Source organism: Salmo trutta, chromosome 26 (genome assembly GCF_901001165.1).
Source record: "Salmo trutta chromosome 26, fSalTru1.1, whole genome shotgun sequence".
Lineage (NCBI taxonomy): Eukaryota > Metazoa > Chordata > Actinopteri > Salmoniformes > Salmonidae > Salmo > Salmo trutta.
In genome coordinates this window covers 12,995,577-13,013,519 of record NC_042982.1, presented here as the reverse complement: position 1 = coordinate 13,013,519, position 17,943 = coordinate 12,995,577, and the positions used below count along the sequence as shown (strand labels likewise).

The 17,943-nt window shown below is 43.7% G+C and overlaps 2 protein-coding genes and 1 long non-coding RNA gene across 3 annotated transcripts; 2 read left to right on the top strand and 1 right to left on the bottom strand.

The window, feature by feature from the left end:
• Positions 1 to 1,260: 1,260 nt before the first annotated feature.
• On the top strand, positions 1,261 to 5,151 carry LOC115162802 (bifunctional polynucleotide phosphatase/kinase-like). The gene is given in 13 exon segments (XM_029714226.1): positions 1,261 to 1,445; positions 1,718 to 1,775; positions 2,575 to 2,636; positions 2,843 to 2,882; positions 3,368 to 3,416; positions 3,588 to 3,658; positions 3,956 to 4,048; positions 4,140 to 4,236; positions 4,307 to 4,326; positions 4,329 to 4,364; positions 4,447 to 4,556; positions 4,679 to 4,763; positions 5,033 to 5,151. Coding segments are annotated over 13 exon segments (978 nt in total). The 3' UTR covers positions 5,105 to 5,151.
• A 700-nt stretch (positions 5,152 to 5,851) lies between these two features.
• Positions 5,852 to 17,508, bottom strand: si:ch1073-280e3.1 (complement C2). The gene is made up of 18 exons (XM_029714791.1): positions 17,382 to 17,508; positions 16,102 to 16,350; positions 15,784 to 15,969; positions 14,051 to 14,224; positions 13,785 to 13,889; positions 13,518 to 13,651; positions 13,149 to 13,299; positions 12,849 to 12,980; positions 12,638 to 12,742; positions 12,153 to 12,290; positions 11,870 to 11,985; positions 11,620 to 11,749; positions 11,249 to 11,402; positions 10,936 to 11,012; positions 8,588 to 8,694; positions 8,185 to 8,317; positions 8,002 to 8,051; positions 5,852 to 6,193 (listed from the first exon to the last, which is right to left on the bottom strand). Exons 1-18 carry the CDS (start codon positions 17,500 to 17,502, stop codon positions 6,029 to 6,031), a joined length of 2,427 nt encoding a protein of 808 aa, XP_029570651.1. The 5' UTR covers positions 17,503 to 17,508; the 3' UTR covers positions 5,852 to 6,028.
• Positions 16,908 to 17,910, top strand: LOC115163146 (uncharacterized). The gene is made up of 2 exons (XR_003869691.1): positions 16,908 to 16,991; positions 17,339 to 17,910. It is a non-coding gene; the product is annotated as an uncharacterized LOC115163146 (long non-coding RNA).
• Positions 17,911 to 17,943: the final 33 nt, after the last annotated feature.

The window sequence follows — 17,943 nt, the reverse complement described above, 5'->3', positions numbered from 1 at the left end:
GATGTCTATTTTGACAAACCGTTTTTTCGGCAGACAGGTATTCTAATAGCACTTCTGAGACTGACTCCACCCATGTGAGCAGTCCTATTGTGGAAAACGAATAGAGGGTATGATGACAGAGTGATAAAACATGGGAAAAACAAGCCCACTAGGTTCGGAATCATATTTGAGATGGATGTTTCTAAACAAAAGTGTTTTTGTGACGAACCAATTAAAGTTGGCAAGTGCCACCTTTAAAGTGTTCTGCTTATTTCTCTGCAATATTCCATTCTTCCTCTTGTGTAGTTGTGAACTGAAAATGATGAGTACACTTTTGAATGACCGATGTGGGTGTATTCACCATGCAAAGCTTGGCTTTGGCCCGTGCATGACTACATGTATACATGGCTAGCCAGTAGCTAGCGTTGAACTTATAACGCTACAGTAGTTCTAATGGCTCTTGACTTCAGTCAAATTTGGCATGGTTAATTCACGTTACACCCATTTTAAAATGACATGTTATGTTATTTGTTGTTCACTACTGTCTCTTGTCTTTGCAGATGCAGCAGTGCACAGTAGTCAGTGCATCCGGAGTTTGTGTCCCACTAGCCGATAGCCGAGCCGTGATCCTAGGTCGTGGTCCAGAGACTGGAGTTGTTGACAAGAAGTGCTCCCGAAACCAGGGTAAGAGTACTAGCGGCGTTGTCTACCAGGGTAAGAGGACTTGGTCCAAACCCCTCTTCCTTGGGCAGCGAGAGTCTTGGTAGAGGCCAGTCTGGCCGACTGACCCATGACAGCACCCTCTACCTGGTCAACCAGAGCCACCCCTTCAGAGTGCAGTTCTCTGCTTCCAACCAAACCTCCTCATCCTATGCCCAGAAGGGGAAGGCTGTAGAAAGGTTGTAAGCATTGGATAAGACAAAAGGAGGAATGAACAACAGAGGGAGGGCGGTTCAGAGCACAGGTCTCAAACGCAGTATCCAATACTTTTTTGCTTCCCCTCCCGAGAAGGTATGAGAACACGTTTATCTTTAAAGGAGAAAATGGCATGCATTTTAATTTGTCTAGCAATATTTTGAGTAACCAAGAGGATTGAACCTATCACTTCAACTGTTCAAAATACACCATCTTTTCACAATGCCAACCTCAATTTACTTGAAGTTTTATTTGACCATACCATGATTGCATTTTTCATGCAGGCATCCAAAAGACCACACAGTTCCTAGGAGGACCCGCAGGAGAAGCGTCGGAGGACTGAGGGCTCAGACATTGGGGGCGAGGATGAGGCTGAGAAGCTTGCTGAGGAGAAGCTCTGACAGCTCCAAGAGAGATCAGAGAGGGCTTCAGGGGCCATCAGAGATGGTTTCCAGCAGCAGGCATCAGCCTCAACATGTTCTCAAAGCCACTGGCAACAGATTGGAAACCTCATGCTCTACACTGCTGCTGGTGTCACTGGAAGCACCAAGGTTAGAGGTAACTCTGTACAACTAAATATTTGATTCAAGCCAATTAATCACTTTGGACCAACCAAGCAGTACAAACACAATTACTTTTAGTAACGTAATTTATTTTTAAAGCCGACCCATCTTTCTTCCTGGCCCAGACCTTCTGTTCTGCCAAGTTCTGGCTTTGCATACGACCTCCTCTCGCTTTGCTTGCTCTATCGCTCTCTCCTCATCCCTCTTCTTCGTCTCTTGACTTTTCCTTCCCTTTATTTGTTCTCTTATCTCCTTCACAGGATTCTCTTTCCTGAGATCCAGCCCAGGCTGGCCAGCTTATTAAAGAAAGGCTACAAGGTAGTGGCAAACATAAATGTATTGTCAAGCATGAACACTGCAAAGCTGTTTTATGAAACCTGCTTCTTATATGCTGACCACACCGCTCGCGTTTCAAAATAAATGTACACATACGTTATTCAATCATTGCACCCACACTGCTCGTGCGCGCCAACAAGCATCTGCGTTGCCAAGCGCTAAAATAGAAGTCAGTTCTATTTGTGACGCTGAACTTGGTGCAAGTCCTGCCTCTCCTATATCCTCATTGGTTTATAGAAGCAGATACCCACGTGCCGTCTCCTCATTGGTTATATCCACTTGGGTGATTGAAAGATGAACTGAGGTCGGTCAGTTGTGGTAATACACCTTATTATGAAGGTTAGATGCCAATCTCCATATAAAGTCCAAAGAAGAAGAAGCCTGGAAGGAGGAGAGATGACTAGAAATGATTTGGTTGACCGTTTTATGTGTGGATTAATTGTCGGAGTTGAGGACCTTGTGCATTTCAGGTAAAATAACAACTCAACGTTTATATCCCAGGACAAATTAGCTAGCAACTGCAAGCTAGCTAGCTAAATTGCCATCAATGTTTAATGCTTTTCGACCTGTCCCCAAATTAATATAATTGGTTCAGAGTTTGTTTTGATATTTCAACCTGCGTGTCGTGATCGCGTTTGGTGTCGGGGGACAAAATCAATTTGCGCACGTTGGTGCACACGGACGTACACGCGTGTCCGGTTCGGGCATGGTGTTATGCATCCTTTTAATGGTCATTTGTGTCTAGATGAATAGCTAACGATGTCCCTGTTGCCCCTCCCAGGTTGTGTTCGTCACCATTCAGATGGGTATCTCTAGGGGGAAACTGAAATCTGAGGGTTTCAAGTCTAAAGTGGAAAACATTCTGAAGACATTACAGCTCCCCGTACAGGTTAGTCAAGAAACATTTACACACAAAGATGGAGCTTGGAAATAGATACACTGTGTTGTATTATGTGTTTGTCAGTGTTTTATCGTATGTAATTCAGATGTTGACACCTCAAACTGTGTGTGTCTCATGTCTTTGTGGCGTCTGATTCTGGGATCTACAGGAAGCCAGCGATGGGGATGTGGGAGCACCTTTGTGAGAAGGTGAGACCAGAAGACATGCCTCATATCAGACATTGCGAATAGGGATTAAAGGGAGACTATGATTGTATCCTTCTACAAAAGACCACAACACAGGTGTGTCGCAAAAGGTTCACAAAACCAACTCCCTTTGGCGTTGTCTAGTTGTGCTTGTCATCCGCTCAGACCACGTTACCCTGGTGAGTCATGACATAGACCAGTCACTGCTTCAACATTTGCTTTACATTTTAGTCATTTATCAGACACTCTTATCCAGAGCAACTTACAGTAGTGAGTGCGTACATTTTCATAGTTCAACAAGCGCATGGTGCGGGAAATAAATGGAATAGAATATAAATATCAGATTAGAATACAATAGAAATATTAGGATAGGATAGAAAAGTACTTTCATTTGTCCATATGCTTCCAGCTTGAAATGTATTTTTCCCAACGCCCCCAAACAACAAACAAACATGGTACACCATGTGTCTGTGCTTTTCCTCTCTCAGGCAAATGGCGGTGTGGCTGTAGCTAAGAGCCAGAGTCTCTATGTGGGTGGTGAGTCAACAACAACAGAACACCTCATAGCAACATAACGTCTTCCTTTTACATAGCCTATTCTTATCTTGACTCTTGTAAGTGATGTGCTGCTTATGGTCTCGTTTGATGAACGTGTACTCGCCCTCCAGAAACTGAGAGCCTGAGACCTTTCTCTCTCCTCTGCCACAGATGCAGCGGGACGGCCTGTTAATTGGGCTCCTGGCAAAAAGAGGAATGACTTCTCCTGCAGTGACCGACTGGTGAGAGGACCTGCACTAACCTCTAGACCAGTCTGTTCAACTGTCCACCAGTCTGTCCTGACCTCTAGTTCCAGCGCATCTTCATACTCACCAAACAGAAAAGTGTCCCAAATAGTGGGTTGAAATAAGGAATTTGAATATGATAAAATCAATGGAGACAAATCAGCAGAGAGTGTTCTGTGTCCACTGACTGTATGAAAGGTGATTCTTGCTATGTTGTAGATACACTTTATGACCAGGTGTTGTACAGGCATGCATTGCACGTCTTAATAGTGCCTGATTGTCTCTCTCGACTAGTTTGCTCTGAACCTTGAGCTGCAGTTCCAAACTCCAGAGGAGTTCTTCCTGGGCTGGAAGAGCGCCCCCTTCAGTCTTCCTCCATTTGATCCTGTGAGTAACCTGGTGAATTTCAGTGGTATTCTGTCTGCACAGAATACGTATCTGAAACTTTTTAAGCCTCTGTATGTGTCTCTCTCTCCAGAGGAAACGTGACTCCAACGCCCGTCTGTATGACCCGCCCAGTGCCTCCCTCGCCTCCACCAAGCAGGAAGTCATCATTGCCGTGGGTTTCCCTGTTTGTAAGTGGACGTGTATTCCTTTCTCTTCTTCACTTTTTACTGACAACTATCTGCCTTCTTTTTTATCTAGCCGGGAAATCAACCTTTTTCCACACACACACATCATCCCCAAAGGTTACGTGAACAGAGTGAGTGGATCAGTGCGCTGTTGGATCTCTTAACATCCACACACACACATATACACACACTGACCTGACCTGTGTTTGTCAGGACACCGTGGGCTCGTGGCAGAGCTGTGTATCGGTCTGTGAGCGGGCTCTGATGGAGGGCCGCAGCGTGGTGGTGGATAACACCAACCCAGATCCTGAGTCTCGCAAATGGTACCCGTCTCTGTGCTCCTACTGGTGTGTGGCGCACTTTTGGTTTGTAATTCATGAACAACCTAAACCACATACATAGCAGATAGTGTTAATCTGCTACATGCATGAACCTAACCCTCCAGGTATGTTGCTGTCAGCCAGAGTTTGGGCGTGTCCTGTCGCTGCTTCAACTTCTCTGCCTCCCTGGAGCAGGCCAAGCACAACAGAGTAGGTCTCCTCTCTCCATCTACTGAACTGCATATACCAGACTACACATGATTCATTCTAGTAGAGTAGAAGGTGATGTGAACTTGGGACCTGATCGCCCACACAGTATAGCCCAATCTGGGACTTAAACTACAACCATCTGGTTCAATGTCCACTTCTTAAACCTTATAAGGTACAGGCCATGGGAGACACCCAGTTCAATATAGGCTCTGAGGTGCTGCCCTGATGCATAGTGTTGTTCACTATTGGGCTCTTCCTGTGCTGTACAGTTCCGTGAGATGGCCCCCTCCACCACTAAGCACCTCAAAGTCAATGACATGATCTTCCGCAGTTACAACTAAGTGACATTGGATATTATCAAGGGACTTCACAGCATCACATTCTCAAAGTAGGGATTCACTGGCCTCTATTGGGTTGAAAGGATCAGAGCACACTAATATAACAAATATGGCTTTTATGGTTTACACAGCCAGCCCAATTCCGATCTTTTGCCCAATAATTAGCAAAAGTGCTGATCTGATTGGTCAAAAGACCAATTAGTAGAAAAATTTCAGAATTTGGTTGCCTGTATAAACACAGCATATACATATGTCATGCAAAATAAATGCATGTCAGAAGGTATTTGCCCACTCTGAACAGACTTTTTGTCTCCACACAGGAAGAAGTTTGTGGCGCCCAGTATATTGGAAGGTTTTTCAGAAATCCTGCAAGTTAATTTTGTCCCAACCTTTACAGACAGCCAATCAGAGGCCCTCTTCAGGCAGTTCTCTGAAGGCTGATTGGATGGCGGGCATTCTAACGGTATTCTAACCTAAGATTTGTCAGAATGTTATTGGTGCAGAGTAATTTCAGGAAAATAATCTAGTAGTTGTACCCTGTGGCTGTATGTAGACAAACTATTTAGTTTCCTGCTGCTAATCAACAAATCAGTTATTGCACTGCATACATTTGAAGGTACAGATGGTTTAACTAAATGTAACCACAGCAGACAGCATTTTTATTTGATTTGCTTGAGTTTCATATTATGTTTTCTTGTCAGATATACAGTACTTGTTTCCAGAAAGCCTAAAAAGTAAAAAACCATGAGCAATGTTTATTCATTTTATATTTTAATAAATTGTTATTAATTTGATTCATTTTAGAATGGGTCCTATTCTGTAAAGTAGGGAAACGGGAAGGCATTTTTTTCTGCTAGTAAGCCACCGTCCTAAAATGGCGCTACTAAATCAATATTTTAAGCTTTATGTGAGAATCCAAGTTGAAACTCAGTCGTCCATAGGTAGAAACTCCAGGTCCGTCCCCAGGTGCTGTTTTAACCATGGCAGCAAGTGGAAGACACTAATGTGGAAGTCCCTTGCATCAGGAGGGGGCCTGTCACTCCTGTCTTGTGGCTCACACACGTTCTTGGTGCCCCAGCTCACTACTCCCACCTGAAGGATAGATGGAATAGAACCGCGGGTGTGGATTCATTCCTACAGTTGAAGTCGGAAGTTTACGTACACCTTAGCCAAATACTTTTAAACTCAGTTTTTCACAATTCCAACATTTAATTATATTAAAAAAGTTCCTGTCTTAGGTCAGTTAGGATCACCACTTTATTTGAAGAATGTGAAATGTCAGAATAATAGTAGAGAGATTTATTTAAGCTTTTATTTCTTTCATCACATTCCCAGTGGGTCAGAAGATTACATACACTCAATTAGTATTTGGTAGCATTGCCTTTAAATTGTTGGACTTGGGTCAAACGTTTCAGGTAGCCTTCCACAAGCTTCCCACAATAAGTTGGGTGAAGTTTGGCCCATTCCTACTGACAGAGCTGGTGTAACTGAGTCAGGTTTGTAGGCCTTCTTGCTCACACACGCTTTTTCAATTTTGCCCGCACATTTTCTATATGAGGTCAGGGCTTTGTGATGGCCACTCCAATACATTGACATTGTTGTCCTTAAGCCATTTTTTGCCACAACTTTGGAAGTATGCTTGGGGTCATTGTCCATTTGGAAGACCCATTTGCGACCAAGCTTTAACTTCCTGACTGATGTCTTGAGATGTTGCTTCAATATATCCACATAATTTTCCTGCCTCATGATGCCATCTCTTTTGTGAAGTGCACCAGTCCCTCCTGCAGCAAAGCACCCCCACAACATGATGCTGCCACCCCGTGCTTCCCGGTTGCGATGGTGTTCTTCAGCTTGCTAACCTCCCCCTTTTCCCTCCAAACATAACGATGGTCATTATGGCCAAACAGTTCCATTTTTGTTTCATCAGACCAGAGGACATTTCTCCAAAAAGTACGATCTTTGTCCCCATGTGCAGTTGCAAACCACAGTCTGGCTTTTTTATGGCGGTTTTGGAGCACTGGCTTCTTCCTTGCTGAGAGGCCTTTCAGGTAATGTTGATATAGGACTTGTGTTACTGTGGATATAGATACTTTTGTACCTGTTTCCTCCAGCATCTTCACAAGGTCCATCGCTGTTGTTCTGGGATTGATTTGCACTTTTCGCACCAAAGTACGTTCATCTCTAGGAGACAGAACGCGTCTCCTTCCTGAGCGGTATGACGGCTGCATGGTCCCATGGTGTTTATACTTGCGTACAATTGTTTGTACAGATGAACGTGGTATCTTCAGGCATTTGGAAATTGCTCCCAAGGATGAACCAGACTTGTGGAGGTCTACAATTTTTTTTCTGAGGTCTTGGCTGATTTTCTTTTGCTTTTTCCCATGATGTCAAGCAAAGAGACACTGAGTTTGAAGGTAGGCCTTGAAATACATCCACAGGTACAAATGATGTCAATTAGCCTATCAGAAGCTTCTAAAGCCATGACATAATTTTCTGGAATATACCAAGCTGTTTAAAGGCACAGTCAACTTAGTGTATGTAAACTTCTGACCCACTGGAATTGTGATACAATTAATTATAAGTGAAATAATCGGTCTGTAAACAATTGTTGGAGAACTGACTTGTCATGTACAAAGTAGATGTCCTAACCGACTTCCCAAACTATAGTTTGTTAACAAGAAATTTGTAGAGTGGTTGAAAAATGAGTTAATGACTCTAACCTAAGTGTATGTCAACTTCCAAATTCAACTGTATATGTCTGGTCATTGAATAGAGTCATACAAAAAGTACACTTAGCTTGGCCTAATGAACCCAAACACCAGATACTGGTACATAGTTCTATATGCTAGAATGAAGTATGCTTATCATGGAGAAGATTTAGCAGAAGGGGAGTTTCTCACTTGAAAATACCGCAGTCTGTTAAGAAGGAACAGAGCACCTCCAGAATCACCTGTTAGGAAAAGTTGGATCATATCACGCATGAGAATAACAAAGGTTTATCCTATTATTTGTATATGAATTAATGTATGTGTTCCCGAGTTGTATAATGTGGCTTCCCATGCTGTGTATTCCTACAAACATACCTTTGCAAGTTACTGCATCTATATGATCGGCAGATCCGCCCGAACACAGAAACCTGTCTGGCACGTATTCATTCAGAGTTGCATCGTGAGGAGTTAGAAGTGTGTTCTCAGCCTGTTTAATACAGTCAAGCCTCTGCAAATAGGAACATCAAACAATGGTGCTACCAATTAACACCGTGCCCTTCACACGACACCCTTCACAAACATGCACATCAATTACACATAATTTGCAGGCATACATGAAGACAGACTCAGTCTTATTCAAAAAGTACATTTGTAGAACTTCACTCCTCATACACAAATGGTAGTAAATGCAGAGCCAACAATAGATTATCCTGTAGAAGGCCTGTGGATGTGACCTATGACCTTTATGAATGTGTGTTGGTTGTTGAGTACCACTAACCTTACTCCCTGTATGAATGTGTGTTTGCTTGCGTTTTGCAACCTTGACTGTAGCCCCCTTGTTGATGAAGTAGGCTCTGGTCTCCTCCATGGGTAGCAGGGCTTTCTCTGCAGACACACACTCCATTAACCGGTTATTATACACTCACCAATGTATTATTTATTCCACCTCTCTTATCAACGAGCTGTTTTCACCCACAGGACTGCCACCGACTGGATGGTTTTGTTTGGTACCAGATCTGGCTCACCAGGGGCGGCAGGTAGCCTAGTGGTTAGAGAGCTGGGCCAGTAACCGAAAGGTTGCTGGATCCGAATCCCCGAGCTGACGAGGTAAAAATCTGTCATTTTACCCCTCAACAAGGCAGTTAACCCACTGTTCCCCGGTAGGCCGTCATTATAAATAAGAATATGTTCTTAACTGACTTGCCTAGTTAAATAAAAATAAAGGCACCGACAATCATACCACGCTCAAAGTCGCTTAGGTCCCTTGTTTTTCCCATTCTAATGTTAATTCGAACAGTAACTGGATGCCTGTCTGCCTCGTGACTCACTGTCTGAGTGATCCATGTTCATGAACGGGGTGGTGTACGTAGTAAACTGGCCGGTGAGTGTGTATATACACTGCTCCAAAAAATAAAGGGAACACTTAAACAACACAATGTAACTCCAAGTTAATCACACTTCTGTGAAATCAAACTGTCCACTTAGGAAGCAACACTGATTGACAATAAATTTCACATGCTGTTGTGCAAATGGAATAGACAACAGGTGGAAATTATAGGCAATTAGCAAGACACCCCCAATAAAGGAGTGGTTCTGCAGGTGGTGACCACAGACCACTTCTCAGTTCCTATGCTTCCTGGCTGATGTTTTGGTCACTTTTGAATGCTGGCGGTGCTTTCACTCTAGTGGTAGCATGAGACGGAGTCTACAACCCACACAAGTGGCTCAGGTAGTGCAGCTCATCCAGGATTGCACATCAATGTGAGCTGTGGCAAGAAGGTTTGCTGTGTCTGTCAGCGTAGTGTCCAGAGCATGGAGGTGCTACCATGAGACAGGCCAGTACATCAGGAGACGTGGAGGAGGCCGTAGGAGGGCAACATCCCAGCAGCAGGACCGCTACCTCCGCCTTTGTGCAAGGAGGAGCACTGCCAGAGCCCTGCAAAATGACCTCCAGCAGGCCACAAATGTGCATATGTCTGCTCAAACAGTCAGAAACAGACTCCATGAGGGTGGTATGAGGGCCCGACGTCCACAGGTGGGGGTTGTGCTTACAGCCCATCACCGTGCAGGACGTTTGGCATTTGCCAGAGAACACCAAGATTGGCAAATTCGCCACTGGCGCCCTGTGCTCTTCACAGATGAAAGCAGGTTCACACTGAGCACATGTGACAGACGTGACAGAGTCTGGAGACGCCGTGGAGAACGTTCTGCTGCCTCCTCCAGCATGACCGGTTTGGCGGTGGGTCAGTCATGGTGTGGGGTGGCATTTCTTTGGGGGGCACAGCCCTCCATGTGCTCGCCTGAGGTAGCCTGACTGCCATTAGGTACCGAGATGAGATCCTCAGACCCCTTGTGAGACCATATGCTGGTGCGGTTGACCCTGGGTTCCTCCTAATGCAAGACAATGCTAGACCTCATGTGGCTGGAGTGTCAGCAGTTCCTGCAAGAGGAAGGCATTGATGCTATGGACTGGCCCGCCCGTTCCCCAGACCTGAATCCAATTGAGTACATCTGGGACATCATGTCTTGCTCCATCTACCAACGCCATGTTGCACCACAGACTGTCCAGGAGTTGGCGGATGCTTTAGTCCAGGTCTGGGAGGAGATCCCTCAGGAGACCATCCGCCACCTCATCAGGAGCATGCCCAGGCGTTGTAGGGAGGTCATACAGGCACGTGGAGGCCACACACACTACTGAGCCTCATTTTGACTTGTTTTAAGGACATTACATCAAAGTTGGATCAGCCTGTAGTGTGGTTTTCCACTTTAATTTTGAGTGTGACTCCAAATCCAGACCTCCATGGGTTGATAAATTGGATTTCCATTGATTATTTTTGTGTGATTTTGTTGTCAGCACATTCAACTATGTAAAGAAAAAAGTATTTAATAAGATTCTTTCATTCATTCAGATCTAGGATGTGTTATTTTAGTGTTCCCTTTATTTTTTTGAGCAGTGTATATTACAAATAGAACTCGAGTCAAGCCAAGACATGATCTGATTCATGGGTGGATGACACCAGTCATGGCCAGCAGTACCAAGTTCAACGAGTTGAGTTGGGCTTGTCAAGCTAATAAAAAAGGATTGCACTCCGTCTGCTTGTTCAGGAGGAGTAGTAATCATCTTACCATGTTGTTCACAGGTGGAGTTGGGACCCATCTTCATGGCTCGGTTGGCGGGCTTGGTACACGGTAAGCAGATGGGCCTGTAGAGAACACATACCAGATAAACAACACAGGGAGGTACAGGAAGTCTTGTAGCTAGTCATGTAGTTACACAAGATTAGAGTGCAATAAAGTACTCATGTTAATATTGTAACAATGAGTAACAATGTCATTGCTGGTGAATGATTTGACCAAGTAGATGGAATCGTGATGGTTTGGAATGAGAACGATTTACAAGGGAATTATTTCATGAGCTAGTGTTGCTGCTCGAACTCACCTCGCCGTCCATGACGGCTTGATTTCTTCAACCTTGACCAGAGCAATGTCGTAGTCATAGAACTCTTTCACGTTCTTGTGGCGGAGTCCATCAATGTTGTACTGTGGGTGTGGGATCACAAGCAGCACCTTTGCTACCTCCTTTCCTTCAAAACCTGGGGGGACATTGGCTTGAGGTTGATACTTACTAGTAAGCATTACTTGGGGATGAAAGGCAGAATAGACATCACCTATTTAATAATCAGTATTCTGTGTTATCTATCATCCGTGTTATAGATTGGTATTTCTAAATGGGCAGACACACTGCCAAATGACCCATGAACATTTTGAGGTCAATGCAGAGACCTATGTGCAATTAGGTGGGCTACTGACCAATCTTCACAGTCACTTTGTCTTGGTTCACTTTTCCCCCAGATCTGATGGTAGAAAAGCAGTGAGCTGCGGTCAGGATCCAGTTCTGGGTCACGATGGATCCCTGGCAGGTCTCAGACTTAGCGCTAGTCTGTAGAGGGATGAATAGAGTAGATTTTGTTTGCTGTACATTCCTTGGTACTGTATTTAGTTATGTCTTTGATAGTGTTTCTTGTGTACAGTCTTCTATGTTCTGTTAAATAAGGCTTACTGTGATGACATTGACATGCCACGGCCTGGTATAGGCTGTCTTGGTGGGCCCAAACTCCTCCTGATTCTCTGACACGTCTTCCTGTGCCACCCCACACATGATCACACTTTTATCACCTAGAAATAAATGCATAATCAATATTACATTTAACTTCATTCTGCGTGGTTCAGCCATTCTATTGCTAAATATACTACATACAAAGACTTTGATACAGAATTTGTACCAAGAAATGATCAAATGCACTTGTTACAGTAAATGTAATGATGACACTAAGACAACCCACTGATCATGCTGTTGAACACTTCTCCCAGCTGTTTGTAGTCCTTCAGAATGAAAAGGTGCTTCTCATGTCTCTTCCTAGAGGCAATCAGATTCAGCTCGTTCTTATTCACGTTGTCCCCAACACCAAACACGTAGACATCTGCATAAAATACACACACACACACAATCTGATTAGATATTTATACAGTCTTGAGTGAAGCATCATAGAGCTGTACGGTTGTCAGTGTGGCTCCCTGTGTAACTGACCTAGCAGCTTGTCTTCAGTGTGGCTCCCTGTGTAACTGACCTAGCAGCTTGTCTTCAGTGTGGCTCCCTGTGTAACTGACCTAGCAGCTTGTCTTCAGTGTGGCTCCCTGTGTAACTGACCTAGCAGCTTGTCTTCAGTGTGGCTCCCTGTGTAACTGACCTAGCAGCTTGTCTTCAGTGTGGCTCCCTGTGTAACTGACCTAGCAGCTTGTCTTCAGTGTGGCTCCCTGTGTAACTGACCTAGCAGCTTGTCGTCAGTGTGGTCGAGAGCCGAGGTGCTGTACCCAAGCAGGGAGCGGATCTTAGCCAGGACAGCCAGGGGACTACCCCCTGTGTTGGAGTACCCTAAGGGGCAGAGAGAATACACATGGATGCCTCTCTCCTCTCCATACACAATGAACATTATATTGAAAAAAAGTCCTTGAGTAGGTTGAACCCTCCTACAATGTACCATCTGTTTCAATGAGGATGACGTTCTGCGTTTCACTGAATCGGGTCTCGTTCCTCTCTCTCAGGATGGCCATGCGTTCATACACACGATACAGAGCAGCGTACAGGTTGGTGCCAGTCTGGTTCCCGTGGCCTGTAGGTGACAGGTACTGTATCAAACCACACCAGGCACTGTACTCTAATCAGTAATGTATGCGAATCAGTCACGCACACCTCAACCATTGTCAACTGCTAAAGTATATATTTTCCTGTACAGTGTCATGGCTTCATAAAGTGCAGAAAGGGAGAGGTGCTGGCATACTTTGGTGATCAAACGCTGCCAGCCTCTTTAGGACACTTTTTACGTTGCTCCTGACATGCTCATCGTTTCTGGACACAATGTCCACAATATCTTTAGCCTGGCTGGCGTAGGAGATCACCTGGAATTTCAGCTCAACCTCATAGCTGTCAAGCTGAGAGAGAATCCTGTTAGTTAGACGTTAGTGTCTTTTAGAGGCTTATCATAGAATAGTGTGTTGTTTATTATCTGTGAGAAGTTTATAAGTTCTGAGGATTCTCAGGGCTGATTTCGCAGGCACAGAAATGAAACTCCATTGAAAGTGCTATTCAGTCTAGGACTAGGCTTAATCTGCGTCCTCAATGTTTGTGGGGACATAAATGAAAGTAAGACCTTGCGTATGAGGGCAGCAATGGCGTCCCTGGCCAGGTTAAAGTGGGTCTTGGAGATGCTGCCTGAGGTATCCATCAGGATGAACACGTTCATACGACCATCAGACACCCGCAGGGTCCTACCAAAGGTTCTTCCTAGAACGCAGGGACAAGATAGGGGGTGTAATGATCTCAGCTTAAAGTAACACATACGACACACCGAGTATACACAGGTACAGAGATACAGCATACTCACAAATGCAAGCACGTACACACTATAATGGATCACCTTTGTTTTTCTTTATGAACTCAGGTGACAGAACATCCATGACTCCAGACAGAGAGCCTCCCATAGCGTCTGCCACTGCACTGGGGGAGTCAAAGGCATACTGGGCTGTTTTGAGACAGATAATAGCATATTAGCATGTGCAGAACTTTGACTCTGTAAATAACATTGGATTGAAGATTACATATAAAAAGGTAGCATGTAGGTATGGCCATAATGTTGCAGTAATGTATTAGTCTAGCGTAGCCTGATCCAGTCAAGGCACTGACTCTGGCAGCGTGTCTCTGAGCCGCTCCACTCCCTGGACTCCAGACAGACCCTCTCGGCTGAGCCCAACAGGTCCAGACCCATCTGACAGCGGTACTGGACCTTCTCCCCTTTCCGGAAGCGGCCCTCGGACCTCAGGGCACCCGGGGGCACACCTGGGTTCTTACAGTCATCAGCTGAAATGAGAAGATTTTGTATGAGCCATGACACATGCACTAATCAAGATTAACTTAAATAATAAGATCCAAAGGCCTTTATTTGACTGATGCTGTGGTAAAGCATGGAACAAGAAACGCCAAGGTTGTGGGATCAAGTCCCGCAGGGGTCAAGTGTTGGTGTACTAAAATGCATGTCCTCACTGTAATGTAAGTTGCTTTCCATAAAAGTCTGCTAAATGGCATATATTATTATATAGTACTGCAAAAAGCATACGCAGAGACGTCGTACAAGCTTTGCTCATTGACCTGCTTTGGGGTTATAATGCACAATATGAAAAGCGCCATTCATCTCTGTGCCTGTCAATGTGTTTCTAAGATTCAAAAAGCTTCTTATACCTAAGTATTATACCGAAGTAAGTGGGGCTCTATGCACGCCTGTATGCACTTGAACACAATTGGTGCAGCCAACTCTCAACTAATAAATGCCGTCTTAACCAACCAGACATCTGTAAGAGTGGGCATTTGCCTGGATGCATAGAATATCAATATCAACGGTAGTTACAACTTTACGACTATGACAGTAACCAAAATGGCAGCCTATTCCCTAAATAGTGCACTGGGCTCTGGTCAAAAGTAGTGCACTATAAAGGGAATAAGGTGGCATTTGGGACGCACCCTATGTCTTCAGTGTAAAGGATGTGTTTATGTAAATAGAGAGGTAGTGCTTAGTTAGGATCGCTTACGTCCGGCCACAAGGTATATAGTGATTAATACATCAAGTCCAGCAGGTTCATACAGGAAATTTGAGTGTTGAATCAGCTCATAGCCTCGGCTGATATTGAACCAATTAGATAAATCACACTACCTTAATATGGTGGTCTATTTAGTAAACCAGGTTTCTGTTTTTGGTGACATGCAATTTTTTTTATTTTATTCATTTAACCTTTATTTAACTGGTCAAGTCAGTTAAGAACAAATTCTTATTCACAATAACGGCCTAGGAACAGTGGGTTAACTGCCTTGTTCAAGAGCAGAACGCCAGATTTTTACCTTGTCAGCTCTTGGATTCGATCTAGCATGCTATAACATGCTGTAATGCTGTAACATGCACTACTCGCCACTCGTGTGCTTTCTGCTTTCACACCCCAGCCTCCACCTGTTGGGGCTCTGCTTTTGTTTCAGTCAGGGGGATCGGTATAGCGTACATTGTTCACTGCCTGTTATTAATATATCTTACATGATTTATGCTCTGGCAGTGAGCTACCCAGAAGGAGCAGGGCCTAATGCCAAGACTATTGTACATGTATTGTAATCTTCTAATAAATGGTTAAACGAATACGTGGCGTTTCCTGTCTGAACTTAGCTAAGGTAAAGTCCACTCTCTTTGGCACAGATTTATTAATCAATACTGAGATTTTTTTGCACAAGTTCTTTGCACCAAATATTACCTCTACCTTAATGTTTTACTTCTGATTTGAATCCTCATTCTACCACTTAATATATTGTGCACTATACAGAGAAAAACATTCTAAAGCTTACTTTATCTGGCATGTTGTACAAGGGTGAGGGCTTCTCACCTTGGCTATCACACACTGGGATGGTGCCTGTCCAGTCTCCTAGAGAGGTGCAGTTCCTCTGAGCTGACCCAGACAGGCTGAAGCCACTGTGGCAGGAGAAACTCTGGCTCTCCCCTGGCTTCAACCACTGTTCCCTGGGCCAGAACTCACCATGGTCCAATTGGAGCTGGCCTGGACACATTATCGCTGTTTGAGAGAAAGAGAGAGCGAGAGAGAGGGAGAAACACATTTTGAGACGGAGAGAGAGGAGAATACAGCAGTAGTTTATCAGATACTAACTCATCACCTGCCTCCTTCTGTATCCACCAGAAACACTACCTTTACAGGAGGCTCGCGACACTCGTCTGCCATTGGTCAGTCTCATGGTGGACCACTCCCCATCGGCGCTGCACTCCCGTTGGCTGACGGGGTACGGGTAGTGTCCTGCCTTACAGTGATAGGTCAGCACGCTGCCCTCAGTACCTGCCTGAGAGTAGGACACGTTGCCGCCGCCGATCTTCTCAGCGATGGAACAGTTCTGGGGCTGTTCATCCTCATAGTCCCCATAGTCTTCCCCCTGCATCCACACTGAAATACAGGCATACGTATGACTGAAATGCAGACATATTCCTGAAATGCAGACATATTCCTGAAATGCAGACAAAATACTGAAATACAGACATGTAACTGAAATCCAGTCACAAATTACTGAAATACAGTCACTTTGATGTTTTAAGTAGAAATTGTGCACCAATATTGAACTTTAAAAGCCTGTTATATTAAATGAAGTGTCCTTTAATATAGACCACATGGAGAATTCAATAAGTCAGATTTATTATATGAATAAAGACTTGCTAATATGCCAAAATTCAGCATTTTGACATGTCCCTCTGTGAATCAATTACATCTGTCTTTCATTTTAAGGTCAACAATGTGACGTGAACTGAACTCTTGTTTTAATATGGTAAAACCTTCATTTTTTCAATATTTGATATACTGGATATACTCTTTTTTTTACATTTTCTGGTGTTTTGTGGTGGAAAACTGAGCGGATCGAGCATAACACGTCTACCCTGTTACCCATAGAGAGGCTAGAAAGTGTTGAACCATTTACAAAAAAAATTGTGAAGCTTGCATTCAATTGCCTCTCCCTGTTGCGTACAACAAGCTTCCTTTTGTCACAAGGGGATTCAGGACTGATTCATGATGAAATCGTCAACCCTGTTACGGTAAACTTTATTTGTTACTTAATAGGCACTTACTATTGTCATTTTATTAATTTAACATCTTCAGATGGGATTTTTTTTATGAAGTTGAACATGTGCTCTTTATGACAGAATGTTAAAAATAGTTGTAATCAAACGTGTTTTTTTTACCAAGTTACACTTCTAAAATAGGCTCCTTGTTGGTGGAACGACCCACACACATTTCTGAAATACAGATGTACATATGACTGAAATACAGACACATTACTGAAATACAGACATGACTGACATAAATGTCTGACTGAAATTCAACATTTTACTGAGATACAAACACATTACTGGGAGATCATGAATGGTGTTGTTTGTTACAGTAACTTCTGACTCGTGCATCTCCCTGACCATCTCAGTACTCACCCTCTTTGACAGAGTTGAAGGAGAAGGCCGCACACAACAACAGAGTGACAGCATACATGACAAGTATGTGCTTATTCCTTTCCGTCTCTGTTGGTGTCTGACTTAAAAGATATGTCTGCATGCTACTATGTAGTTATCTTATTTGATGAGTGACTATCCATTAACGAACCACAGCAAACACAAAAGCATGGATTGAGTAATGTTTTCCCAGAACTGGGTGATTTAACTTTACATTTAGGATTCTTAAACATTATTATCCATGTGTTGGTATCTTTATTTTAACTGTAATATTTTACTTTGAGACTCAAATAGCCTCTAATATTTAGAAATTGTTGCATCATCTACTGAGTCAGTAATAAAGGGGGCAACTATGAATGAGAATCAGAAATGTGGTTGTAAAACAAAAACTTAAATCTGAGATCAAATCTTTTTAACCCAGTTCCACTACAGGGTCCCGACTTCACTCGAGGTTAGGGCCATGTTGCCAATACATTGTATGATTTGTAAATTACACAGTTTGTGCTTGCCATTGTTTGTGTGTGTGTTAGTGTGTGAGAAACGC